At 42.2% G+C, this 27,812-nt stretch overlaps 2 protein-coding genes across 8 annotated transcripts in view; both read right to left on the bottom strand.

Annotated features, from left to right (window-relative positions):
• ccser1 (coiled-coil serine-rich protein 1) overlaps positions 1-6,434 on the bottom strand; it is a 70,817-nt gene extending 64,383 nt beyond the window's left edge. For both annotated transcript variants that reach the window (XM_049762308.2, XM_049762309.2), the window contains exons 1-3: positions 6,211-6,434; positions 1,671-2,595; positions 317-704 (exon numbers count right to left, since the gene is read on the bottom strand). In XM_049762308.2, coding sequence (XP_049618265.1) covers positions 317-704; positions 1,671-2,567 — 1,285 coding nt within the window. In that variant the 5' untranslated portion in view covers positions 2,568-2,595; positions 6,211-6,434. The remainder of the gene's footprint in view (positions 1-316; positions 705-1,670; positions 2,596-6,210) is intronic.
• A 700-nt stretch (positions 6,435-7,134) lies between these two features.
• Positions 7,135-27,795, bottom strand: trim36 (tripartite motif containing 36). Of its 6 annotated transcripts, XR_007490658.2 has the most exons (17): positions 27,489-27,795; positions 27,205-27,317; positions 23,775-24,009; positions 21,332-21,397; positions 19,891-19,953; positions 18,122-18,468; positions 17,775-17,921; positions 16,928-17,023; positions 16,077-16,214; positions 15,285-15,400; positions 14,883-15,004; positions 12,324-12,441; positions 12,040-12,242; positions 10,355-10,538; positions 9,858-9,971; positions 9,073-9,501; positions 7,135-8,996 (listed from the first exon to the last, which is right to left on the bottom strand). XR_007490658.2 is itself a non-coding variant. In XM_049764012.2 (16 exons), the coding sequence occupies exons 2-16, from the start codon at positions 27,265-27,267 to the stop codon at positions 9,132-9,134; spliced, it is 2,382 nt and encodes a 793-aa protein (XP_049619969.1). In that variant the 5' UTR covers positions 27,268-27,317; positions 27,489-27,790; the 3' UTR covers positions 7,135-9,131. The 6 variants fall into 6 exon arrangements, 5 of the variants coding, with proteins under 5 accessions (XP_049619969.1, XP_068506336.1, XP_049619970.1 ...); XM_049764012.2 differs by having other exon boundaries at positions 7,135-9,501; positions 27,489-27,790; XM_068650235.1 differs by lacking the exon at positions 21,332-21,397 and having other exon boundaries at positions 7,135-9,501; positions 27,489-27,774.
• Positions 27,796-27,812: the final 17 nt, after the last annotated feature.

The following is a 27,812-nucleotide window of genomic DNA, read 5'->3' as shown; positions in this document are numbered from 1 at the left end:
GTCTGAGGTGCCTGCCTGTCAGAAAGTGGAGCATTTTACAAGCTGTGTAAAAGGGGCTTTCTAATACTACCTCAGAAAGCTGAAACTTTGTCCCTGCATTCCGTTTCAGTGCCTTTTATATGAAACACTAATACATAAAAAAGGGGGAAATAGGAAATGACCATTTTTACAGACAGTGTAAGCAGGCTTTTGTCGACGATATCTCAGAAAGTGGAAAATTGCTGTCTTTCTAATACTTCCACAGAAAGCTGAAACTTGCTGTGCCAACTTTGCTTCCCTGTTCTGTACTGATGCAGTTTATTCAGAAAGGTCATACCTGTGTGCGGCTTTCTTAAGTGACAGGACCTGGGTTCACGACAGCCACAAAAGTTCCCTCTCTCGTGAACCGACAGAGTGTGTCGCGCCTTCCTCTCCGTCTGTTCCGGGTACGAGCGGCAGCCGTCGCTTCTCGGCGCTCCCGCCTCGCTCTCGCTGGTAATCTCGGCATTGACCGGCTCCTGTCCCGGCGTGTCGGTCCCGGCCTCCTTTTTCTCTTCCTTGCGCTTCTCCCGCTTGTCCGGCGAAAGTTCCCGCGGGGCCGGACAGGGTACGGCCGTCTCGGGTTCAGAGAGGGAGACGGCCGTCTCGTAGTCGGTGTTGTTGGCCGTGCTGGTCTCGGGAACCAACGGATTCTCAGTGCTAGATGGAGCCGGCGTGAAGAAAACCTGAGAAGATGACATTGAACTTTATCTTGCATGGTCATGTTTAATATTGTCACTACAGGTGATTTTTTTTTTCCTCATTCTCAGCAGAACATAAAATAAAACTCTTGAATGATGGCACACAGGTGTGAAATGTGAAGGGCAGACTTTTTATACTCTTAATAGAAAAGACCTCTCATGCCTGGTGCTAGGGGCTTACACAAGACTTCACACGTTTCACAATAAATATACCTACTTTTTCTTTTATTTTAGTTTTTAGGTTCTTCACATCCAAGGGCACCTCAAGTCCGTGTGTGTTTATAAGAAGAAAGTTTTATTGAATAGTGGCACCTGCAGTGGCAGCATGGAGGAATAATGGTCATTAGAGCTGACTCACAATTTGAAAGTTTGATGTTCAAGTCTTGGCTAGGCCTTCACATGTAATTTTTATTACCAATCATCTTTTTAAAAATGTGAAGTTTTTTCTGGGTCTCTGATTTCAAAGCTAGTTATTTATAAGTTTGTTGTGTAGCCAATACTGTAAATATGAGACGTTCATACATTATTTGAGTTGACAGTCATAGTGGCCCTCAGAAGGAAACTATAACTACGATGCGGCCCACGAAAAAGCTAAGTTTGACACCCCTGTGCTAGAAGGGCGAATGTATTTTGATTAACAGTTGAAAGTTAAACAGAGCATGTTTTTAATGCATTCCGCGAACATGTCTGACAGTTGGGCCAGACATTTTTTTTTACGCTTCATTTGAAATACTTGGTGATTATTACCCTTCTCTGTGGTGTGTCAAATTAATAAGTCGTTATACTTTTTACTTTACAGGGACAGCTTGAAAATTAAGATACAACGCTGCATTTATTACCTATTATCAATTGTTAAAGTTAAGAGTGTGTAGCTGACTGTCACGGACCAGATTGTTGACTTTATAGTCAAGACAATTTAGCAAAAGCTGTCAATTGATCTCGGAGCGGTACCTGTGAGGAGGAGATGAATGTCTCTGGGACAGATGGACCCTCAGCTGAGGCAGTGTCAGTGGTTAGTGTGGGTCCAGGACTGGTAGCTGGTAGAGCTTCAGCCTCAGAGACGGAGTCCTCTGTGATGGGGATGAACTCAGAAGGGGTGATGGCCGTGGTGCGGTCCTCTGATACCATAGGAGACTGGAGGGAGCTCTCCAGGCCGCCATCGCTCGGACAAGACCCTGGGGTGAGCCCCCCGGCCCCCGGTGTGACGACAACACACTCCTGATTGTCCCCCGGAGGTTTGTGGTGAGAGAAGCGGTGGTGCGCCGAGAGGGACTTGGGCAGCAAGTGCTTTTTGTGTCGTGACGAGCGCCTGCTACCGTTCCCGTAATCTTCGATGAAGCCCGAGTCGTCGCCCTCGTTGACCGCCGAGCCGCCGAGGCAATTGATGAAGACATTCCGATTGGTCGAGGATGAGGACGCCGACGCCTTGTCGAAATCCTCCGTCTGAGAACGCGTGATTTTCTTCTGCCGGTGGCTCCCGAAGCCGAACGAGTGTCGCGATTTAGGGTGAGCATCGCTCGCTCCCGCCGACTGCGACGTGGTAATCGACTGCTGGCTGTTCCCGTTGGCGTCGGTGGTCTGCGCCGGCGTGAGGTTCAAATTGACGGGCTGGACGCTAGGCTGGTGGCTCCGCTTGGCCGAAAAGCTGAGCGAGGGCGCGCGAAAGAGGCTCCGTCTTTTGCCGGTGCTCCCCGAGCTGGAGTTTGTGCTGGAGGGAGATGACGTGTGCACGCAGTTGCCGCCTGAAGACGGGGACGACGGCAGCGAGTCTTGCCGCTTGCTGTTGCCCCGGCGGAAGATGGGCAGGCGGGAGACCAGCGTGGAGCGGCGTGAGCCGGATTCACCCATCGATAGGCTGAGGCGGTGGTGGGGTAGTCTGAGGACCAGACAAACAACAACAAACTTGAACATAGAGAAGCTTCCCATTCAACATTTGGGTGAGACAGAGAGGACCTGCCGTGTAAGCCTGCCATAACATCACTAATCAATCAAAAATGTTTGTTTTTCCCGCTGACAAGAGCGTGTTCAAAACTTGTTTTGGCCCAAATATGCTAGACGCTCTGCGAGACGCGGCCATGTGGTTTTTGCAGTAATCCCATTAACAGACAGACAAACACATCACAGTAAATGTTAACTTGCAGATTACTTATGTACATGCCATGGTAACTTTTAGCTATCGAGGGCAAAGAAGCTGCATGAAAACTAAAAAGACGACAATGGCTTACAAGTGACACAACAAATAGTTCAAATACTCACATCTTCATTATTTGCTCCACTTGATGAGCCCAGCACTCCCAAAGTAGCAAGAGAACAACTCAAGTGTTTTGGTTCTGACCTGGCTGTAATAAGCTTACTTTAACTCCCTGCGCCGAGGTGCCTCGCTGGATGCGTCACCTCCTCCGAAAGCAAATTTGATCAAGCTGCAAACAAGTCATTTATTACGGTCACATCAGCCCATTTCAGGAGGCCCGCACGCCAAACATTGAAGGTCATTCAAATGTCACCTCGTATCGACTTCCAAAAGGCTTGGATGGATTTGAGCGGTCAGAATTCACCCCCAATCAATCACAGGGTCCCAAAAATATGAGTGTATTCATGTGATTGTGCAGTGCAAACAGCTGACCTAGACAATGCACTCTGACCGAGTACCTCGAGTCGAGAAACATCCTTCATCTGATTAAACACAGATTACAGACAGATTGAGGGCTGGTGAACAGCTACGACTTGAAAAGCTCTTGATATAAAACATTTGAAAAGAGACACATTTAAGGTGTCGGTGATATTACTGCAACACTTCTATCCATCCATAATTTTGTTTTGCAAATTTCCAGTCCACTGTGTTTTTCTGTGCATCTTGAATTTGACAAGCAGCGTATAAAGTATGAGTCAGTCAATTTGTTGGTAAATTTAAAACAGGATTAAAATTGATGACCTCACCCCACCAATCTGTTCAGATGTATTTTTTTCGGTCTGTCATGAAGTTTTTCCGGATCCCACGCTGTGCCCCGCCCCACACAGGAGCATAGTTTGTGACTTCCCACTCCTCCCTCTGTGAGAAGTCATTGTCAGTCACAACTCTGAACCTAACATGCATCTTTTAGGAATGTGGGAGGACTACCCCTCCGAGGGATTCCAACCCAGATCTCCAGATGCTAATCACAAGGCGCCCCAAATGCAATGTTGTTAAGTTAAGAAAAAAAAAAAAGCCCATTCAGATATTTTGTACTTGGTGCTTTGTTGTCTTCAATCAACAGCTGGCGACTTATGGGAGCACCCTGCCGCCTTCCTAATGACACCATATGCTAACAGATTAGCTTTGAATCTTTTCCCCTTACTTACACTCAACACACGCAAACACACTCAATAAACAGCGACTCCCACTTTGCTGCGCATTTAGCATGAGACCATGTTGTTTTTAGTGTATATGCATGTGCGTGTGTATGGGGTGTGACTCAACGGGCTTCCAAAACAGGTTTGTGAGCGAATCGCTTTGACGACGGGCTGCACGCCTATGTCTGATATAAACAACTAACCTCATCATACAGCAGAGTATGAAAAACACACTCATCCTTTGCAGCCACTTGGCAGACACACTAATGGAGCTGGAGTAAGAAGGTATTTGTGGGGCAGTGCTGTCACCTTGCGGTCTTTAAGAGGTCTTACTGGAAGGAATCGTAGCTTATAATATATAAAGTGTACAGTGAAGCCTCCAATCGTCACAGAGGATTTACGTGTTCACGGGCGACTGCGGTTGTCACTATATTGTTTATCGTCACGTTATCATCATGATTCTCTTTGCGGTGGCCTTGCACAAAAAAGCAAAACATTAACCCAAAAGTGATCCGCACTCAGCTGATGTCTAACTTGGGGGCACACATGATGGTTTTTGAGCAAGCAAAATGTCATGGACAGCCCTCAGTAAGATGCAGTAATCCTAACGTATTGTCTGCTCTCGCTCAACATAGCACCACATTGATGCAGCCTACGCCTTGTAGGCTGGCACAGGCCCCGTGTTATTTGTAGTATATGAATAAACAGTGAGTGAGAACTTCAGAAAAGAACATCTTAACCACACATTGGCAAACACATATTTTGAGCACAATAGACTCATCAGATAACATTTCTGCTTAAACCAGTGAGAAAAAAACTACACAGAAATATAAAGAACAGGAACAGGAAACACAAATTTGCTAATGTCTAATACTTTGTAGTTAAGTTGTAGAGCACTGAGCACAATTATCAGTTGTTAGTTAAGTATTATTGTTTGTTCAGATAAACAATGAATAGTTACGTTGCGGTTATGGCTTTAATTTGGATATGATTCAACTTCCTATTTTCTGTTCCCATTCACTTTGGATTGATAGAGTCCTGTTGCTGACATTTGCTGCAATTACCAAAACTATTTGGTATTTGTTGTACCTCTGTATTGGAATTAAAAGAAAAAGTAAGCATTTACAATTTTGATGATGCTTTAATTCTCCTGTTATTTGTAAAATTTACTTCAATGGTGTAGTTTAAAACCTGTGTCATGTGACATTGGTGTCTGCTGGCCTAAAGTTAGAAGGAGCGACAGAGAAACACACAAAAACGGTGCATCCATAGATTCTTCATTGGTGCATGTATAAAATATTTTATTATATTTTTAGATTGTACTTTTTTAATCTTTTTATTCTATTTATTCATTTTATTTTATGCACTGATCAGCTGGCACTTTTAAATTTCGTTGTACAAGTGAGACAATGACAATAAAGATCTATTCTATTCTATTCTATCAATCTTTCTGATTACCTGCATCTTATTTTCATGACTCCTTGCTAAGATTATCATATCGTATCACTACCGATGGAAGGCAAAGCTATTTTCTGCTTGATCAATAAACAATTTGCTTGTTTGTTATTGTAGTAAAAATAAATGAAGATGGTTAGTCTTAATGCACTTTATTAGAGAAAGTATGTTTGACTGAGGTTGTCACTTATCAGAAATATAAATAAAGTACAAATTCTTAAAAATTCTATTTATTCCCTTCCATTACAGGGTTGATCGCTCTATAAGCAATTGTAAACACTTTTAGGGGGGCGTGTACTTTTTGGGAGAATTACTCCAGTTCACGTTGGATTTTAACCTCGAACCCGGCGAATAGCAAGGGGAAAGTGTAAATAATTTTTGACGAGGCCCCGTGAGCGGACACAAGCGTCACCCTCAGCCCGCCTGCATGTGCACCTGCCCGCCTCAACAACCCCCTGGAGGCTCTCTCTGCCTTGGCACCGCGACACGGGCCGCTACTTCATTAAAGCAACAGCAAATCTCAATGACGGACATGCACGTAGTGACCTTCACGAGTGCAGCTTGGCGTCGACTACACACGACATGCACGTCGCATGTTAACACGTTATCACCGGCGAAATAAAACATGACAGGTGTGCAGGGTAAATGAAATGACACAAACCGGTCAGGCTGCCATTCGAGCTAGCTGCACGCTAGCTGTACGCACCTTTCAACGGATTCCCAGCGTCTCTCCGGCTCGGCTCATAGGGGCTGTGTGGAGCCTCGAAGCGGATCAGTGAAACAGGGGACGTCGGATGCGTGATGATGCTGGTGTGGAGGTATCAGTGCACGATAACGACGTTGTTCCACTTCATTGACGTGGATCGGATCATTTCCTTTCCTCCTGCGTCTTGATCGTCTTCCGCGTTGAAGTGACAGCGACATGACGTCACGACTCGGCCCCGCCCCCACACTTGCGCTTAACAATTAGCCTCGTGTAGGTAGACTGATTGACAGGTGAGGCCATCTGAACAAGAATATCATATTAAAAATATCAACATTAGTAACATAATTAAATGTATATTATACAGCAGTAGTAATAATATTTGCAAGTCAAATTATAGTCATAATCAAGTTATAATGTATGTGTTGTACTCATTCCAATGTGTAAAATATATTCAAAATATTACAATGTATTATACCCATTCAAACAACAAGTACAGTAAATGTAGTCATACTATATGATTTAATATTGACTGCTGATATGAATGTATTGTACACTGTATAAATGTAATTAGATTCAAAGCTAACAATTAAATGCATTATATCATCCAATAAATGCAATTAAATCTATCCTATACAATAATGTAATATAACAGCAATATAAGTGTAGCCATAGTACTGTAATATCATTAAATATATTACACTTGGAATATAATTAATATAAATTACACATCACACTAATTGAAATAAAAGCATTGTACTTAAATTTAGATCATGAGGTCCAAGTCTTCAGCTCCATAAGAAATGTCAAGTTGCATTAATCGTGCAAAACGAATTATAATTAATAATTAATAATTAATCTTAATGCCACTCTAAAACGTCACTTTTCTACTCATATAGTTACCCCCCCAACAAGAAACCACAACCATTTTTCATAAAAACACAAGTTTATTTGACGACATCCCGACACATACACACACGCGAGTCCAGCCAAGAATAATTCTACTCACATTTACATCACACATACAGTAATTGTACCCATTACCTCCAGCAACTTGAGGAAAAATTAGACAAATTTAACATTATTGTTAACTACCAATAGTGCAAATTAGTCTCAGTCTAAGCAAAGCTAGCTATTTCTCCACTGAAATATTATTGCACTCATTTAGGTACATACAAGTGTTACTGACATGCGGCATGCTAGCTTTGATTTGTATTAGCTTGCCTGCAATTTTGGTTATAAATTTGACTTGATTTGATTTTACACCCAAAAACAAAAACAGGGAAAACAAAGACATTCAGCTGTTGTTTACATTCCGCCAGTGAAAGCTGCCCTGTCAGTCTTTAAATGCATAGAGATTTAGTTTTTTTGGATCAAGTTTGCAACTGTTGTGGAATTGAAATAAAATGAAAAATGCTTTTCTTCATGATGTAAGACTGGAGAGTTCAAATGTAAGAAGCTTGACTATTTATTTGTAACGAACCAATAATACATACATAAGATTAAAAGGGAATTACGTTGAAATAGGACTTTACAGTAGTCAGAACAGATTACAACACACTTGCACAGAAAACAACCCTGCTCTAGAGTGATATGAAAGTGGACGTTTCCAGTGTACAGTTTATACTTATAACCACACAATATTAATATGTATATAAAACCTGACGTCAAAAGAGAAGGCATGTTGAAGGCGAACACACTGACTGTGACTTAAACAAAATGGTGTATCTGCAAATATTTACTTTATAATATCCAGGCTTGACAGCTAGGAGGTAGGTCATATATTTAAGCAAAGCACCAATGGTACCAGAAGACCCTTCTGAAATAAAAGGTAACCATTAAGTGTCCGTGTTGCTACCCAATATCTAATTTCCCAAACGTAAATTGCCCTTGAGTGAGTGTAAACTGTGATCGCAACATTGAAGAAAGTCAACGGTGCGTTTCAAAGGCTGCTCGGTTGCACCAGATTTTCCTTTATGTGTGAAGGCGGAAACAGGCAGGTGTTCACATTCTGACAAAAGTGAGTGATGCCCATATGCAAAGTGAAGGACACAAATGTGCTAGGTAGTGATACAGTGTTGGAAGAAAGAGGAAAAACAAAAAAAAAGTGCAAAAAGTGTTTTCAGTGATGGGGGGGAAAAAAAAAAGTCAAGTGTTATAAAATGAACCCGAGTGCATGTTTCAAAACAATTGTGCAACTATATCAGAGAATTGTTGAGCAAACAAATGAACCGGAAGGCACGGAGGAGCTAGCACTAAAAGATTCGCTACGAAGGCTTTCTCCCATCAGGTCCACTAAGAAAAAAAGATTCAGCTGCTACACAACAGTCAATCATGTGATCGATTATTACACATCAAGAGCAGGTTCCCTCCAAATAAACATACCGTATATAAATTAAACATTAAGAACACAACCGACAACCCAAATAAAAAGTTTACTCACAGGCCCATATTTGGGAAATCCTGCTCTGGAGTCAGATGAGTTAAGCATTTGTTAAATCCAAAATACTTAAAACGGCTGCTGACTAATTAAGCAGCTAAATTGAACAATTAAAAAAACAAACTTTGGTACAATATTACACATCTCATTGCTTTGTACGACGAACGATAATAAAATCGTGTCATATTAGTGTTGATCAGATCAATTAGACAGACCAAGACCGTTGATCTAAGCCACCTCAACGGGCCTGGAGAACTCTAGAATCAGACTCTAGAGTCTGTATCATATTAGTGTTGTCATAACATACCAGCTCAGGTTTCACAGTTGGATGTTTCACCGTCTATCAAATCTGACGGGGAAAAAAAAAAAAAACTATTTGGACCAAAGACCCTGATTGAAGCCGCCTCAACCTTCCTACCACATACCATGCCAAAGTACACTTGCCAAAAGGTGCAAATAGAGAGCTGACCACGGCCAGTCGCCCTCAGAAGGTGAGCCTCTTGGCGGTGACAAACTCCTCCAGCTGGACCTTGCCGCCGCCCATGAGGCCGAACGCCGGGTACATGACCCCTGAGCAGTCCACTTGCCTCTCGTAGAGGCAGCGCATGCTGTCGGCGTCGTAGAAGTACACGCGGCTGGCGTCGTAATCCAGGCACACGCCCAGGCGCTGCGGCATGGGCAGCGTGCGGTTGCCCGGGTCGCCCGAGGAGGTGGCGGCAGTGGCAGATGAAGACGAGGACGACGCCTTGGGGATAAAGAGCTTGCCCATGCCCACAGTGAGGAGGGTGAAGGGCTGCGAGAGCTCATAGCAAGCGTCCTCACTGCCGCTGTCGTGTCCGCTGTCGTGGTCGTACCTAGGTGAGAAATGGTTGTTTGACACTTTTCAAAGGTGCTGCTGTTTTGGTTAGCAATGTTGCCCATCCAAATATTTTTGTTCGCAATTGTTGCATTCCAATTCATTGATGACACCCATTTTGTTTTCTTTAAAAAAACTATGGAAATAAATCTTATTTTAGTCATGTGAATATGAGTCTTAAGAAATATTGTTTTAAAAGTAATTGCACAGTAAAGAAAAATATCACAGGTGTCTGGAATTTAAGCGCTTTAAAACTTGATACTGCTTTTACCATCACAGGCTTAGTTCAGAGCTTCACCGGTAAGATTGTGTTGTGTTGCAAAAGCTCGACTGTGCAGCGTGAATGGAAAGTACCTCGGGCTGCTAGTGTCCCTCGGGTTGTGAAACCATTCCAGCAGCTTTGTGTCCGAGGCCACGCCCACTTTGACCAAGTAGGACTGTGGCTCTACTTTGAAGGCCCAGTAGTGTCTGCAAAACATCAAACATTTGAAATATTAACCAGAGTTAGTACACATTCAACAGTTTGAATAGAATTAAAAATAATGAAACCGTTTTAGTCACACTATCAATTGAATGCTGTTCCTTCCGTTACCTACTTTGTCCATCTGATGGCAGTATAAGACAGATAGCAACAGTATAAAGTTTATCAATGAAATCCCATTGAGGTCGAGATGAGACAATCAGATTGCAAAAAATTAATTGGCAGAATGACTGCTTTCATCTTCACTCATCTCAAGCTACTACTTTATTCTTATTTGTGAAAAATGAAAACACTAAAATGCATTTTTCAAAAGGGTTTGTGTCCTAGCCACCACCATAATAAAAAACAAACCGTGTGCGCTCTAACGTACCTTCCCTGAGAGATGCCCGTGTCGCCAATAATGTAGTCCAGGCTGACGTAGCTGCCCGTCTGTACGCGGTCGGCAGCCAGCAGGAAGGCCACGCCGGCCACGCTCTCCACTGCATCCCGCCGCTTGTTGAGCACCAGGCGCTCCATGCAGAAGCCACACTTGTCATTGAACAGGAAGTCGAAGGCTGTGCGTAGAGAGTAGGGCTGTCACTATCCAATATTTTTAGGATCAATTCTTCTGAATAATCCAATAAAATTTGAATGAAAAAAAGAATTGTTCAACAAAATACTTAAATTTAGATACAGTTCTACTATTGAAAAATTGTCTATTGAGCGTCGTGCTTTTAAATTGCATTATTTTGAATGGCTGTTTTATGCCAAAACAAAATGTTTTCTATTTCTAAAATCCCCATCCAACCCTAATAGAGATTTTTTTGATCATCTCCGATCCTGAGCCTGCACTATGTGTACATGCCAAAAGTGGACACATGAGGGCGCTGGAATACAAAAGAGTCACTAGGTTGGCTTACTACTCCCTCAAGAAATGTAATCACCATGTGTAGCTAAACTCCTCATTTGGATGGAATTAATTAGCTTCTATAAATAGTTAGTAGGCCAACATCATGACATCATGCCATAATGTTCGCTCAACCTTTTGCATGGAAGGGCAATATGGGGTCTACTCCAGGGAGGACACGCTCATTTATGGGCCTGGGAAGTCCTTAGAACAACTGGGGCATAATAATTCTAACGTCTGCCTGCACACCACAGCAGAGCTACATTTATAATGACATGAATTGAAGTTGACGTCTACCTGACGACAGTGTCAAGGGAATAGCGCAGGCTAAATTTGGCTCCTCCCCCAACATACAACAATCCTAGTCTCTCGAGTCTAAGATTCTGACTCTGCGTGTGTTCTCTGGCTTCAAATTCCTCATTAGTGATGCACATTGAATCCTTCAACAGAGCACAGGAATGAAGATGTCCCAATCACAACACGTGTCCAAATTAAAATCCAAGCCAAGTGACTGTCCCAAATTGTGTTGGGTGGAAAGCACTCTCAGCCAGAGAAGCTAGTGAACAACTTTTTGTGAACAAAGGACTGATCAGGATTGTTTGTGGCTGGCATTTGAGTCCATCTGTTTGCACTGTTTGACAAGAAGAAGCGTAGAAGGGAAGCTGTATTCTTCCACATTACCATCTCACACGAGCTGCCGACTAAACAATTCACCCGCTCTGGTGAGAATAGTGTGAAAGACAGGCAAAAGAAAAAAAAAAAAGCATCACCATGGTGATCTGCCAAAACATCACTGTGCTTCATTGCCTCTATTGTGCGCCTCAGAATTGAAAACCTAAACAGCAAAGCATCTGTCATCTTTTAATCTGTCTCTAAACACAAAAACGAGGATTATCTATTCTTTTACTTATTGCTCTGGCCAAAATCACCAGGCAAGTCACTAATCCTATGCATAATCACATTTGGAGATTTTAATCAATCATCTGCAAACACCATTCCCAGGAAGCTCTCCAGAACACTAAAAAAAACTATTACAATACAGATTATAAATCATGTAAACAATGCTGGGAAGTAAAGTACATCAGTACTTCTGTCCATACATCTATTAAAGTACTTTTGTCACCTATGTGACGATAAGAGCAATAATGCCAACTGATGTTCCTTCTTACCAGGTGCAGGGGGTGTATGGAAGGTGACCTCAGGGCTATAAGGGCTGAACACAGAGTTCCGGCAGGTGCGCACCCTGAATGCGTACAAACTGTCGGGGTCCAGGCCGCATACTGTGGTGCTGGGACCGTGCAGGTGCTCCATCGCTTGCCAGGCGCCATTCTCAATATCCTCTTGGGACAGCGACTGCCTCGGGTCACCCAATCTGAAATCAGGAAATGTTTAGCTACAGGATGTACTTTTCTGCCGATGACATCAGTGCATTCATTAAGTGTGCGGGGCCTACTTGCGGTACTCTAGCACGTGCTGGTCTGTGGGTTGGTGGTCGTCAGACAGCCTCCAGAAGATGGTGGCCTCATTATAGACTCGGCTCTTGGACAGGTCAATCATGGGGGGGTCCGGAACTGAATGAGGGTGGAAGCAAATCTCGATATTAAAGGGGGTCTTTAAATGAAGTCTTTTGTGGGTGGATCTACATTGCGAGTGTAAGTCCCCAATTCCCATTTAAGAACTGTCAAATCTTATTTCAGTAAGCACCAAAGGACCAAAACATTTTTTCCATTTGTTATAGCATTAAAATAGGTACACCATAAAATGTCATGGAGAGCACTTGAGCCGATGGAACAAAAAGTTATTATGTCCTCCCGAAATCTCAGAATGTAGCACTTTGGGCCTGAGAGCTTCCACTTAACATGTGGCCTTTGTGGTGTAACAATACATAGACGTGAAAGTCTAAGTGATTGACAAATGTCATGAGAAGTGAATCTCAATGATTCACTAAGACGGATCTATTAAAGCCTTTAATCCTGCTCAGCGATGTACTTTGCTCTACTGCGTGAACTGAAGCAAATGTATGTGCATACGTGAATCATCTTGCATAACGCAGACCAACAAAACAATCTATTATTGACTACTACTACTACTACTACTACTACTTTGATGGCAGAAATTCAAACACAAACAATGCCTTTTAATTATTTCCCATGTTTGTCGCCAGTTTGCAACAAAATTAGGGCAGTGGGCCATCAGACATTAAGGTTGGTAGCAGACGGAGTGCAGCATTGCCAAGTTTTACTGCAGGGGGTTCGGATTTCTCTCCTTCCCGTCATCCTTTGTTCCTGCTGCATACAGGAAATCGACTCATTTTTCACTATTGAGCCAGTATTTCCTTAAGTTGGTGTCTTTACAAGAGACATGTTGGTGATATGAAATACATAAAATTAAATAAAGAGTATTAATGAAGAAAAATAGAATTCAGTTAGGGTTTAGTTTGCGAGCTTGCCAAGCAAGGGTTCGTCAGGTAACTAACACGTCTCACTGTTGACTACCCAAGTAGCATTCCTCAGTTACTGTAAATGAAATTCAACTCCATCACTTTTTGTTTGGCTGCCATGCTAATGAGAGTAAACCCCTTGACAGAGTAACGCAAGTTGATTACAATGTGTTTAGTTGCAATACAACGCAAGCGCTAAAGCGTCAGCCGTGCTCACAGACGTCGGCGTTGACAGTGAAGGAATAATGCAGACTGTTTTAGCATTGCTGACATAGCAAACACAGCTGAAGTCCCCCTTGGCACGCCGCCATTCTCCTTTTGAGTGGCCCCGAGTCAACAGCTGATAACTACCACCGACGGCAAGCAGACTGACAGGTAGATTCCAAAATTTTCAGTTGGTTTCAAACTCCACTTTCACTCAAGCTCAATTATATACTATAAATTGCAAAAGCTAAGCTATCTAAAAAGCTAGTTGAATGCAACAAATATTGCAGGACTGTTAGTAATAAAAACGCTCAGTGGACCGAATTAAAGAACAAAACGGGCCGAATGTGGCCCCCCAGCCAGATCTTTTCCACCACTTGTTTTTTTATGCGCCTTCCATTTGAGTTTCCTGTGAGGGCTAATGGTGCTCTTAGCAAAGGAAATGCAGCTCTGCACTGCACTAATTTGATTGAAGCGTTGGCAGTTGATGAGCCATTAAAGTATCTTCTGGCCAAGCATTTAAACCCTAAAAACAGTGTCCATGTGTGTTCATGTTCCACAAAAAGCAAGTGTGTCATTTTGTGGTTTTGGGGTAAAAAGCATTCTTCACATCAAGAAGTTTATTTTGGTAACTTTAAGGGCAGGTCTCTTGTGCCGTAATGGAAGCTAGATCAGTGTCACAAGGAGGACTCTTAAAGATCTCAAGCCATCTCTTTGTACTCCAGACAATTTGTTTTCCCATAGCCACTCATTTTGGTTAGAAGCCTTCCTCTTCACAACATGAAACCACTGGCAAGTGTAATTACCTCAATTTGTATGCACTTTTGTTCAGCGCGAACCTGCTGACCCCATTTGAACTCGAACTTAAAGAGTACCACGTAAACAGGCACCTAAGAAAACATTTCTCAGATATGGATATTTAACACACCAGGTGTGGAGGGTACGTAAAGATAATCAAATTGGTCATTTGTTAGCCAGTCACTTAATCAATGAGCTTGTGAACAGAAGAAAGTTACTGAATGGCAATCGGTCGGGTCAATTACTCGATGCGGATCTAATGTGCCAAAGGTTAGACTATTCCGCTAACGATTTGTTCCTCTTGTCAACATAGCAGCATTGATTGGAATTACATAAAAGCCATTATAGGGCAGCAATTGTATTGACTTTCTCGACACTGCTCCTTCCACAATCGTTGGGACGATGACATCAGCGATGTATGAAAAGAACGTGGTGAGAAGGTTGTTAACCAATGATCAGGTCTCAATATTGATCCAGCATTGATCCCTGTGTCTCATTCAGACTCTTGATATCTGCAGATGTCTGCGCTTCACTCCAGCGACCCGTGTTGTGTGTGTCATGTGACGTTACCTCCGCCGAAACACAACTCTTTGAGGAGGGTCTCTTCTCTTGACGTGTCCAGCACAAACTCATCAAAACAGGAGTCAGCTGATGGGTGGAAAGTCCTTAGTGACTCTGTGGCTTTCTGGATTCTGTACACACACAAAATCTTATACTGATATGTATTTGAGGCATTTTTTTTCTTTCATAAGCAAGGATTAGGAATAGTGCTAGAGTGAGAGTGGACAGTATCATGATCCCATGAGTGCAAAGGTTCTGTTCTTATCCAAAGCCGCTAATGGAGCTCAATTAACCAGCTTAAGGTTGCTTACTGCATTTGAGAACTTGCCTGCACGTGGCTTGGCATGTTGATGTTCTGCAGCCTCACAAACAAACAAAGCCTAAGTAACTTAAAGGGTCTTAAATATATACCTGACATGCAGCTGCTTGGCAGTCTGCACAAAGCAAGACTGGTCGGTCTCTTTGAGGACTTCCTGAGCATAGCCCACCAGGCCACTGTTCTCCAGCATGCCCTGGTACTCCTCCATCTGGGAAAATACCGATAAAAGCACATTAAAACTCAAAACTAATTTTGTACTGGGAATTTTGTGAGGACACAGAATAGACATGTTAACAATAAATGATTAAAACAAAAAAGAATAAGAGAAAATTTCAATAAAATTCTTCAATTTTAAATGACATTAAAAATGACAATGAAAAAGTACACATGTAATTATTGTACTAAGTTCATTTTGTTTTTCCTTATTTAATCACTTCACAGGTTTCTTTTATATCAAACAAATGGTTTTAGGTTATTCACCTGACATGTTTCGGCGGTTTCTTCCGCCTTCAGGCGGAAGAAACCGCCGAAACATGTCAGGTGAATAACCTAAAACCATTTGTTTGATATAAAAGAAACCTGTGAAGTGAAGTACACATGTAATTTAAAAAATTTAAATAATTAAAAATAAGCATTTAAATTTGAAAATATGTTTTCCTTTATGTACATCAACCAGCCATCAAATAGCCACTACAGATAAATAGGACATATTTTCAATTACATTAGCAAGACATTATTCTCTTGATGTGATTTGTGAATTGGGAAAAAAAATCAGAAAAATATAAAGTTCCAACAATCTCAAATGAAAGACTATCAAAAGAAATACTGAAATTGTAAAGAAAAAAAACAGAAAAAATACTCTGCAGAAATTCTCACACGTGTACCTGGGATTTGAGCTGTCCCATGCGCCTGCTTCGTGACTGCTCAATGGATTTGAGCATTTCCGATTTTCTCTCCTGCAGGGTCTCAAACAGGCGTTCAAAGTGCTCGTTGGCCTGACGCTCTGCTAGCTGTCCATTTTCCTTTGCGACAAACATGAAATATTATCAGTGCTCTCCAGGAATTTTTGATAGTGTGCGTCAGCCTGCATTTTATTCCAATTCAAACACATGTTAGGTTTTGCAAGACAACCAAAATATACCTCATCATCCAAACATTAACATGTCATCATAAGTCTTGACCAACAAAACAAACCAGGAATATTTAACAGTTAACATTAGTTTTGAGGGAAAACACATCATCCATCCAGGCTACCATTTTATCTAGATAACAACCAATAATAGATGACGTTTAAGACATTAAGATGCCTTTGAACAACAGCTGCTACTCTTTAAAAAAAAAAAATGGTGTGACAAGACCACAATTTTAGGCTGGTTTAGAGGAACCCAACCTCCAGTTTCCTTGTTTGTGTGGTTTACCTAATTAACCTGGATGAACTTAACGCGTAGTGCAGTCAGATACTGCTGTTCAACTCCACGGACAGGTTTTCAAACAAGTCACACTATGTTCCCTTTAAAAGATGTGTGTGCTACAAAATATTGGACTACTTTGTTCTCTTTTCTGTGTTTGTGCCATTTGCACAGAACTGGAACATGGGGGGGAATACTTTCCTACCAAGTTGAGTCATTGACCAAAAAAGGAAATCCAATTGACAAAAGGAAATGAAAACGAGACGAGTTTCTTTGATCGTGATCATTAGTGAGCCATCTTCCCAGGATGTTGTCAAGTTTTGTACCTCTGTCTGACTGATGAGCTGCTCCAGTCCGGTAATTTGAGACCTGACTTGGTCCTCTTTGCTGATGAGGTAATGGATACTCTTGGCCAGCTTCTCCTGTGAGAGAACAGATGAAGACACAGCAGATTTTCAGGTGGCCTACATATACACACACACTGACCAGGCAATTGACTAGGGACACCCGCAAACTCCAACGAGGACCATTATCTGCATAGACGTGTTCGTATGGAACACAATGAGATGATACTGCAATTATTTTTTTGGTCCCAGCCACCGAAACCTGAAGCAGGGCCAACCTTAACCGCAGTTTGACAGCACAATGAATAACGCGGTCATGGGGGACAAACGCTTGCATTCAACATTAACACGCCTGCACTCAGCCGATTGAATTTCACAGACTGTTCCCGGACGACAAGTCTAAACTCATCTTGTGTTCAAAGTGTCATCATTCACAACCCCCACTATATTACAGATTTCTAATTTTAATGCCCTCGCAGTGGGCAAGGAGAGACATTTATTAAAAGATGGGGAAATGGCAAGGCACAAACACAATGAGCACACTTGAACAGGAGCTGCTGTGGGCCACAGCTCACATTGAAACACTCCAATGTAGATTTGCCAACATCACACCAATTTTGGTGTGTTCAAATACTTTTTTTCCAACGTGTGCCCTAATAAGTTGGCATGTGCTTAGAAGTGTCTGGGATGGGTTATTCCATGATAGTGTGTGGCCCACCATCAGCTTTAAACCATTAAACCTGTTCTCCAGGTTCTTCAGTCAATTCTTAGAAGTGACGCTAAGAGCGGGTCATGTGACACAGCACGAAGCCTCGTGCAAGTTCCGTACCTTGAGGATCTTGTAGGCGTTGCTCATGGATGTGACCCTGTGGTTGGCGTGGCTGCCTCCGAGCTTGCACAGGTGGCACACGGGCCGTCGGCACGCCTCGCAGTACATGTTCACCTTCTCCATCTCGTGCTCGGGACACATCAGCACCTGTGACGTTAGACAGAACGTGACTTTGAAGAGCTAAGTTGAAGTGAAACAGGAACAAGCACCAGACTTCCAAAAAGCATCGAGACACAGTTTCCTGATCCGTGTCTTAAAATAGAAACTGATCTCAGCGCTGAGGAAACATCAAAAAGAGAAGTGATTTGTTGCCTTTAGTGGAAACTGTGACGGTTAGCGGTACTTGCCTTGGGTCTAAAGTTGGTGGTGGGTCCCACGTACTCGTGCTGGGCCCTGGGCGTGCCCCAGGGGTGGTGCATCTTGAAGCACTCGTTACAGTAGCTGGCCTTGCAGTCCATGCAGCTCTTGGTGGCCTCTTGCTGCTGCGGCGGCTTGCAGATGTTGCACATGATGGCGATGGCGGCGCGGGCCGCCTGCCGGTAGCGCTCCACGATGCTCTCCAGAGTGAAGTTGCGGAACAGCATGCTGATACCGCGCTCGCCTAGGTCGATGTCATGCTGGCAGCCCGGGCAGGCGATGGTGGTGACCCGAGGTGTCACGGACCCTCGGCGCCAGCCCGGGGATGAGATGGAACCTGGTGGGGGGAGGATGCGTAGTGAGTGTCATGAGAGAGAGCGTTGCATTCACAGCCTTGGTCTTTTGTTTGGGATTTTGTCTGAGGCCCTACTTGTGAATACCAAATTTCTTTAAAAAGGTTGCTAACAAAAGACAGCACAGTGGAGGCACTGAAAACTTTACTACAGTATTTGAATTTACTGAGATGCACCAGTACACAAATGCATCTAAAAAATAAAGGCGCACTTCCTAACTGGAGTCAAGTAAATCATTAATTAATACGTTAATTAGGCTGAAGAACTACATTGAGCAAAAGGTAACGCAAGTGCTACGTCAAAATGTCTTGCATTGTATGATTCTATTTGATCGTGATCACAAATAGGACCTCAGCATGCTCTCCTCACTTTGTGCTTCACAAATCAACGACTATTGACTACTGTTCCGTGGATGCATGTAACAGAAGCACAACACAAGGCATCATATCAGGCAGCTGTCACTCATGGGTCCTGGAGGAGGCGCTATCTTAGGACCACTGTGGCTTGAGATGACAAGCAGTCTTGTGAGGGGAAAGAAAATGGGATCTTTTTGTTTTTTGCAAGTCATTCACCATTCACAACAGTGGCAGACAGTAAGTGTTGATTGTCAAGCTGGACCAAGAGACATTCTGTGTTTGAACGACATTAAAGACAGCGGAAACGGCAGAAGTGGTCAAATTCGGCGTTCATCAAATTGAGGTCCATTAGCATCTCATAGACCAACAGCATTTTTTGTTTTTTTCTTTGCTTTTTGTACTTTTGGGTGTGATGCCACTTAAGATTGATTATCCTTGGTAGAATATGCATGATAGTTATACAGAAATTGACCATTTTCTGTTGATAAAAATAGAGTGACTTTTGAGTTTAACAGTGCCTAATGTCTTATAAAACTGTAAAAATTACTTGTACTGTTAGCTTTTACAGTGACGACAAATTTACACTCCCATTATAATTTGTGCTTTGCAAACTTTCCTATTTCAGCTCCATATCTTGTACAGTTAACAAAGGTTTGGCGACAACATAGTGTTTCTATTTCCTGTAAATCAAAACAACTTGAAAGTCAACCAGTGTGACAAAAGTACTGTCTTTCACTGTAATGAATCATTTATCCAGTTGTCATATTAACACTTACTGTATTTCCACACATACAACACAAGACCTCCTAAAGCAACAGAGCTTTCAAGAGTTTTCTTTTTTGCCTTCACAATACTGTGCTTGTTACTGATGCAGCAGCATCCTAACAAGTGAGGTGGCGTACACATCACGGTGGACACAAAGCAGTGAGAATGGACTCAAAAACATTGCGTGAACACACTTAAAAGCCAGCAAACTAAAGTGACGACTCAGCAACCACACAAAAAAGGAAAATTAAAACAAACACCACATTGACAAGAATATTGCTTCACGTTTTTGGGGAGAAGTGAGGAGTGCTGGATTTATCTCAGTATTTCCGCTTCGTTTCCGAGGACCTGAAAATTCAATCAAACACTCCTCAGGTGAGGAAAAAACATTGTGGAAAAGGGGGGGGGGGGGGGGGGTGAGGCAGCGACAAATGTGTCAACTACGTCGGGTCTGCATATATGCCGTGCACGTGAGCAAGGGGACGAAGCGTGGCGGTTTGACACCTTTGGGCTAACAGCTGCGAGAGTGGAACCCCTGATCACGACAAAGTCAAGATGAGGATGAGGATGAGCATAACGTGACTTCCATGGCCCGGCCCTGCAGCGACAGTGCGTCTAACTTGAACTATTCAAGAGATGATTTTGATGTTGACTAACAACGTGGCGGCCAGCAAAAGCCAGGACGGATAGAATCGGGTCTGTGTCAAACTGTTGGGAGAATCTTGGAATGTTTTGAACTCCTGTTTCCATACTAACATCTCATTGAAGCTCAACTTCTCATGTCTGATGTAATGGTTTTCAGACAGTAAATTTCACTACACACAAAAAGTTAGGGACAGCAATCAAACAAAAATAAAAGCTTGGTCAGATATCATTTCTTCCAAGAATGCTCACTTGCATCCAAAGCGCAATTAAATATTGGCAGCGCTGACAAACAACCGCTCACTCATCTTCTGTTTTCTTTTGCTTGACTTGCAGTGACAATTCTAAACGATTAGCAGCCGCTTTGTGTATTTAATGCCACGAGGAGACGATAAGTAGAGCGAGCAGGGGGCCCCGGAGCCACTGCTGTCAAGAAGAGCAAGAATGTGGGCGAGCCAAAACGGCGTTGGGGAGTTTGAGTTGGAGATTCTGTTTCAACACAAACCTGCGATCGTCGCCTGACATTTTTCACATCATTCATTTTGATGGGGAAAATAGCAAGATAGATAAAATTGTGACTATTAAAATCCATTCATTTAGTTTTCCTCGAGTACCTGATCTGTTAACTAACCTAATCGTATTTAGCTGCAGAGAAGACAGAAATGGCTTCTTGTTCAACTTGCTTGGCAGTTGTCAACCACTCTGTAATCTAATACTGCCACCTCCATAACTGGAGTGAAATATTAGCAGCCGTGACTAATGACTTTTCAATCAAATTTACGAGCTCAGCATTTTTTCCCCCAATGTCATTTAATGGACGTATTTCTCGTGCTGGATTGTTTCCTGATATATATTTATCGTATCCCTTTTGCTATGCACAAGTGAGTGCAACAGTTACTACAAACTAAGTGACAAAAAAAACAAAACTAATCTGTTTAACTACTTCGTAGAGTGAATTTGCATTTGGTAGTGATGACAAAGCTAAAATGAAAAAATAAAATAAAAAGGGGTGAGGACTAGCGGAAAAGTAGCACTCAAGCTAGGGTTTTTACAAAGAGGGTCCCACTGGCGACACTGTACTCACTACTACAGTAACTCAAGAGCCGGAGGCCGCGTCTACCTCGACTTCCGAGCGACCTTCGCACTGAGGCTGCAAGCAATCAACAAAAAAGAGGTGACAATAAAATATGAAACAAAGGCATGAATGTGAGATCATGTCATCATGAGAACAGTCAGTGATAAGCAAGTGGTTAATTCAAATAAAAAATAAAAACATGAGTGTCATGTAGCTTGGAGTGGAATATAGTTATAGATGATTGAACACAGTGGGTAAGCATAGTAACAGGGCGTATTCACAGTGCCATTTTGTCCACATTTGGCCGAAGTTACAGATTTATCCGAGAAGGGAATACATTTATTTTGAAATGGCAGCACACCAAAACTCCAATCCAACCTGATTGAGCTTGAGCAGGATTGGCAAGGGAAATCGGCAAAACCGCCCATAGGTGTGCCAGGCTTTTGGCATCATATTACAAGAAAAAAAAAAGGGGGGGTGGGGGAATTAACATGTCATTATGTGGTGTCGTGGGTGAGGAATTTGGAGGAAATAAATTAATCTAGCTCTAACATAAAATGTGGAAAAAAAATACAACCCTGTGAATACTTTTCAGATGCACCATATAGACTCACAGGACACTTCAATAGGTACACCTGTGCTAAAATGTCTGACTAGGATATCATCAGAAGGTGCGGGTGCACCTAATGAAGTGTCTACTGACTGCATGTTGAACAAGTGCATGCAAAAAAACAGAATTCACTTCAATACAATATAATGCATTACATCAGTGCTGTTAATATCATGATTTAAAATAGCGTCTCTAGCTTCAGTGGATGGAAAAGGGCATTGGATGTCAGCTAGGACATGCGTTCCACAAAGGAAGCCAAAAAAAGTTGAGTAATGAACTCAACTTCAAGAAGAAAAATTGATTAATCGTCAAGTCTGTTTGGTATGCCGTGCGACAAGTAGCATTAGTTTATGCAGCATGCCACAGTAGTGCCTGTCCCAGTTGCACACTGATAATAAAATAAACTGCCAGCAGGTCCTCTTCTATTCTTTTCCTTGTAATCCCTCATTCATTCCTTACAGGGGCAGCCTGCGTCACCATGGTAACCGACCATCCGAGTGAGCGGCGGAGGCCGGCATGTTTTTTCGGCAAAGTAATGAGCTCATAAGTTCTGGCTTTTCAACAACAAGATGCTCTGTGCGTTTTTGTAATCATCTTATTGAAACGTACGCAATGCGGATATTCATAATCCTGTGTATAATGTTTACAGCCTGCTAACGCTGTAGCTGAGCGCACTTGGTCATAGTTAACATATTGGGGAGTTGTCCCAGCACAGAGGGGCTTTCAGCCTGCCCTCAAATTTGCTTATTCAAAAGTGGAGGCTTTGGTTTCCTGTGTCAACTCAAGACATGCTGGATATAATAAACTCATTCAGCTTGCCTTGGAGTGTCGGGGTGGGGAATGTTCGCAGAGACAGGTTTGAGTTGCTTTTCTTTTTTTTTCTGCCCAGAACCTCTCTGTTGCATAGCAACCACTTGTAGCTTGGTCTGCTAATTAAAATATGCCACTGAGGCAAGTGGAGATTGCGTAGCAGAAAAATACAGCCGGGAGAGCAAGGATGCATACCTGGTGGCCCGGGGCCCAACTGAGTACACCTTAAATCACCCCCTGCCCCAAAAAAAAAAAAACAACCAGTGGAGCATCTGCCGCCAAGCTAATGTTAGCATGTGTGTTTATTTGGTCAATTCTTCCCACGCAAAGCCGCTGCAATGACGAGTCTTAAAAAGCAGGTCTCGAATCGGAGCGACTTTGCTGTTTTAAGAGGGGGGGGGAAAAAGGCAACTATTGTGCATCTCTGGAAATATTTTCAAAACTTAAGCGGGGAGCCAAAACTGTTGCGACAAGTACAGAATGTTTAATTCTTCGTTCACGCATCAGTGTTTGCTGATTGTACTGGGTTATTTATTTGACACTCCCCCTCACCAGAGAAAACCAGACAGTCGTGCCAATTCAGGCTTAAGCTTATCAAAACTCAGACATACTGTAACTCATAAAAGTGACTCCTACTTGGAAAAAAAAGAGACAGGATTAGCACAAGAAAGGCGTGTGTACCACATTGTCATCAAATCATTTGTGTTCATTAAAGTAGGACAAGGAGGAGGAGGGAGGCACAATAACGCGTGGCCCACTTTAAGCTCGGCCCTTTGTCTTGATCCTTGTCAACTGGAACCTCAAAACTCCAAAACTTGGGAATTTCATCCACATTGTTGATCCAAGTTGTTACTTTGCATGACTACTTTTGAATAAAAACGAGAACCGTGATGCAAATATGCAACACCCAATCACCTTTGAAAGTTAAGACAGGGTTTAACTCTTTTACATGACATTGCCTGTATAGTTAATAAAACTGACTAATAAAAGTAACCTCGCTGGATACATCACAGCTGTCTCATACTGACTGACCTGATCGTACGAGCTTGTCCAGCCTCTCCATGGAGGGCGATGGCACGCGGGACCTGGGGCTGCCCGGCATTGAGCACTCGGAGCCACCGTCCAAGGAGTCGTCATAGTTGAGCATGAGCAGCTCCCGTACGCATTTGTGACAAATGCTGTGCTGGCATGGAAGGATGAGCGGGTGTGTGAAGAGCTCCTTGCAGATGGGGCAGATCAGCTCACGTTCAATATTCTTGATGGGAACCTGCGGGTGGCAGATCCATTAGCCATCATTTAGTAACTCAATGTCCACCACATAGCACTGAGTTATGACCAACTTTTTCCCCCATACATGTTCCATATTTTTTGACCAAATTTTATTTCATCCATCTTCGCATACAATTTTTCCCCTCATGCTAAACATTCGTTAAGTTTGGAAACGCCTTCAAATTCAAATGGTCACAAACACATTGGGGTCAAAACAATTAAGCAATTAACTATTGGTAATGCACAGCTGTGATCTGAAAGTAATTCCAGGTCATGAAGGTCAACCGCATCACATAAAATGTGCAAAACTATTATGCGGGCATGGACCTACTTTATCGAAAATTATAAAGACACCTTCTCTGTCAACCACATTACAGCATAAGTCTGATTTAAAAAAAAAAAAAACTAAATCTGCACAACTACTATGAGAGCAAAATGTACCTACTTTAAGAATCTAAATTATAAAAACTCATTCTATTATCAACATTTTTGTAACCCAATTTTTTTTTTTTAAATCCCATTTTGAAAAGTAATATTCTGTCACATAGGTGTGACCAAACTGGCAAGCACAAGGACACTTGTCGTGCCAGTGCGACAATTAGTAGTCTGCAGTCTCTTGGCTTTAGCGTGGTTCTCACACATTATATAAGGAAGGATTAAGTAGACTAGCTAAATATAGACTTAAAAACGCGTAGAACGTGCGTGTTGCTCACGTTTGCGACGCGCAAGGCTATTGCAACGACATAAAGACAATCGCAGAAATAAGGCACAAAAAGGATTTTTAAAAAACGCCAAAATGTTTCAAAGTTATAAAAGAAAGCTCTCAAAGAAGTGACAAATCGAAAAATTTGTTTTGAGTTTGCGAGTTTTGTAGAACACACATGACAACTGTGACGTATCGTCTCGCCAAATGCATCAAACTTTTGCTCAAGTGACTTACCGCGTGTGCGGTACTTCGCCGCATCTCTGCAGTCATGACGAAGGGGGGATTTGACTTCCCACAATAAATTAGAGAATAAAACAACGATTTTCTTTCGTGTCGCAAGACAAATGGCTTTTGTTTGGATCGCAGCTGAAGCAGAGTACAAAAAAGCCGTGTGAACTTTTCGTGACGCGGCGGAAAGAGTCGAGCCGGTGAATTAGCAGAAGTACCCGACGCTTACTGAGGCAGTAAAGGCAGCACGCGGTGGGGAGGGAGGGGGCGTGAGAAGAAAGAACGGGAGGGGGAGGGGGGATCTCCATGGGAACCACAGTTGCTTTCAAGAGCATCTCGTAAACTTAATCACCCCTAGCGCATAAATCTAACAGTCGCATTTTTGTACTGTCAAACGAACACGGTTTGGTGTAGAAAATGGACTTCGTCGGCTCTTAAAGTTAAATAACATGACAAGTTAATTGACACCATGATTGACCGTGTTTTAATTGAGTGCTAATGGCTAATGCTAACACTTTATACTATAATTATAGTATAAACACTTAAGTGTCCCGTGACCTTTAGTTTATAGGTATACCGGCAAATTTGATCAGTACAAGAACTGTACAAAATTAGTTAAATGCAAACGTGTTTTTAACTCACAAGTAAATTAGGGTATATTGTTTATTATTAGTGTTTCTAGTTTCCACAATTACTTTCGCGTTACGTTTTATTTTTGTATTTCAATATTAAGTACTTCACAATTTATTTATTTATTGCATTTAAAGACGACGTATGCCTTAAAACACCGCTTGTACAACATTGCATGGCTTGTGAGGGCCTAGTTTGACCCTAGCAAAGATTTTCTGCAGTATTATGTCGAAAACGAATTTTCAGATTGTTTCAGTCATCACTAAAAGGTAAATGTATCCTTTCTTCTTATTCACCATGCAGGCTCTCGGTTACCGGGTGCCCTGCCTGACTTACTGCACAGCTGCTGCCAAGGGTGCCACATACACAAGAAAAGTGTGCACCCTGCCTGCAGCACTGTGGAACTACTGTACTAACACACAAGTCCAAACACACTCTCGGCTCATTGCCACACAACAAAAGGCCAATACAACAAAGTGCTGCTCGACAATTGATCTTTAAATAGATCAGTATGAACATCAATATCCAAGATGGTAATGTTTTAGATTTTACAAGAATACATGCACTGGTCTATTTTAGGCGACTCAGTGTAAAGTACACATCTGATAAGAATAAAATACTAACCATATAAAATACCCAGTAACCATATAAATCAAAATGTAATATTGTCATGCCATCATATGGGGTCAAGGATAACAATGTTGCTCATGCACCAGTCGCTTTAGTACCATGAGCTGTATGTATTAAAGCACATGGCCATATGGTATGGACATAACTAATAAGGCCTTTCATTACCTTTTAATTATGTTACTTGACTTTTATTCCTAATATTTAACTTTCAAAGTCAACTTAACGGTGGCATCATAAAGGTTGTGAGCAGGACATGAACTCAGTGAAAGCAGACTCATCTCATGTAACAGACAGTTATTTTGTGTTGTGTTTTTTTTTTTTTTTTTTTTTGCTGATGAAGAAGATATTTTTTTCTAGATGGTTAGCATTATTTTGTGTTTTGCAAACGAGAGTGTATGCTCAATTGCCATAACTGAATAAAAAGGTTATGTAAAACAATTTATATAGAATCAGACGGTAATTTTAAAAAAATGTCATTTTTAGAACTTAAGTTTTAAAAATGTAGAAGTACTGTACTTTTTGGTAAGGGTTTGGATGTGCACAACAGTATTTGGATTCCCTTTTATTACACAGTAGGTCAAAAAATTCGGAACAGCTCCAAATGCGATGCGGTACAGCTCGACCCACCCACCTATAATAAACCTATTATCGCTAAATGAAAAATGACTCTTGTAGAGCTAGAATCTTTTCATGCATCGCTTGTATTGGAGCGCATCGGTGTAGCCACAAAGTGATCCGTTATCATATTGTCCATGAACATGACGAATTATTTTGTTCAATAGCGTACAGTGAGAATGACAGCAGCCTTTCTGCATTAAAGAGTAATGACTAGAAAATGGCAATAAATCTCATACAAAATGACGTAAACACTCAAAGGTGAGGCCCGTCGTGCATACTGTATCATATTAAAACGACCGTAAATCACATTTCTGAAACCGTCAGGCTTCCACCCAGCATGACGCGGCGCCGCCTGCGCTCATCGCCGGCGGTAAAACTCACCTCGCCGCGCTCGATGCGCTCCACGATGCTGGCGAACTCCGTCATGTCCTCTGAGTCCGACATGGCTGCAGAATGACTGGGATGAGATGATGAAGAGGATGCAAGCGCGGGAGCTGTGTTAAATATTCCACACACACATGGCCAACAGCTGTGGTTTAGATCAACATGAGAGCCATCCCATCCACCTCACTCCCTCCCTGTATGTTTGCGTGCATGCGCAGAGCACCGGAAAACAATTTTCATCTTTTATATGCAGTATATTTCTAGATATACATTGTTCTTACCTCCTCCTTGTATGTAAACCACACCCCTGAGAGATGTCTCCTGTCACACAGAGCCCCTTTGAGAGAGAATGAATGAATGGCTCCATTCTTCAATACATTTATCATTTAAATTATTAATATTTTTGGTAATATGATTGACAGCATGGAAGAACAAAGAGGACAATAATATTCTTCTGTTTAGTGCAATCACACCTTGCTCGTTACCTGCTGTGTATTATGGAAATGCATTATGTAGTAATTTAATGATTGTACTCATGCGACCGAATTGAGCCACATAATGGGTCAATCTATATATTGATTTTCATAATTCATCAACATATTGAT

This window comes from Syngnathus scovelli, chromosome 3 (genome assembly GCF_024217435.2).
Source record: "Syngnathus scovelli strain Florida chromosome 3, RoL_Ssco_1.2, whole genome shotgun sequence".
NCBI lineage: Eukaryota > Metazoa > Chordata > Actinopteri > Syngnathiformes > Syngnathidae > Syngnathus > Syngnathus scovelli.
This window is presented reverse-complemented; position numbering and strand designations above follow the sequence as displayed.

Coding starts and splice junctions, on each gene's coding strand:
- trim36 (XM_049764012.2), bottom strand. CDS start 27,267: ATGTCGGACTCAGAGGACATGACGGAGTTCGCCAGCATCGTGGAGCGC. Junction 17,922..18,121: donor CCACCAACTTTAGACCCAAG/GCAAGTACCGCT, acceptor CTAACGTCACAG/GTGCTGATGTGTCCCGAGCA. Junction 10,539..12,039: donor CCATACACCCCCTGCACCTG/GTAAGAAGGAAC, acceptor CTCTACGCACAG/CCTTCGACTTCCTGTTCAAT.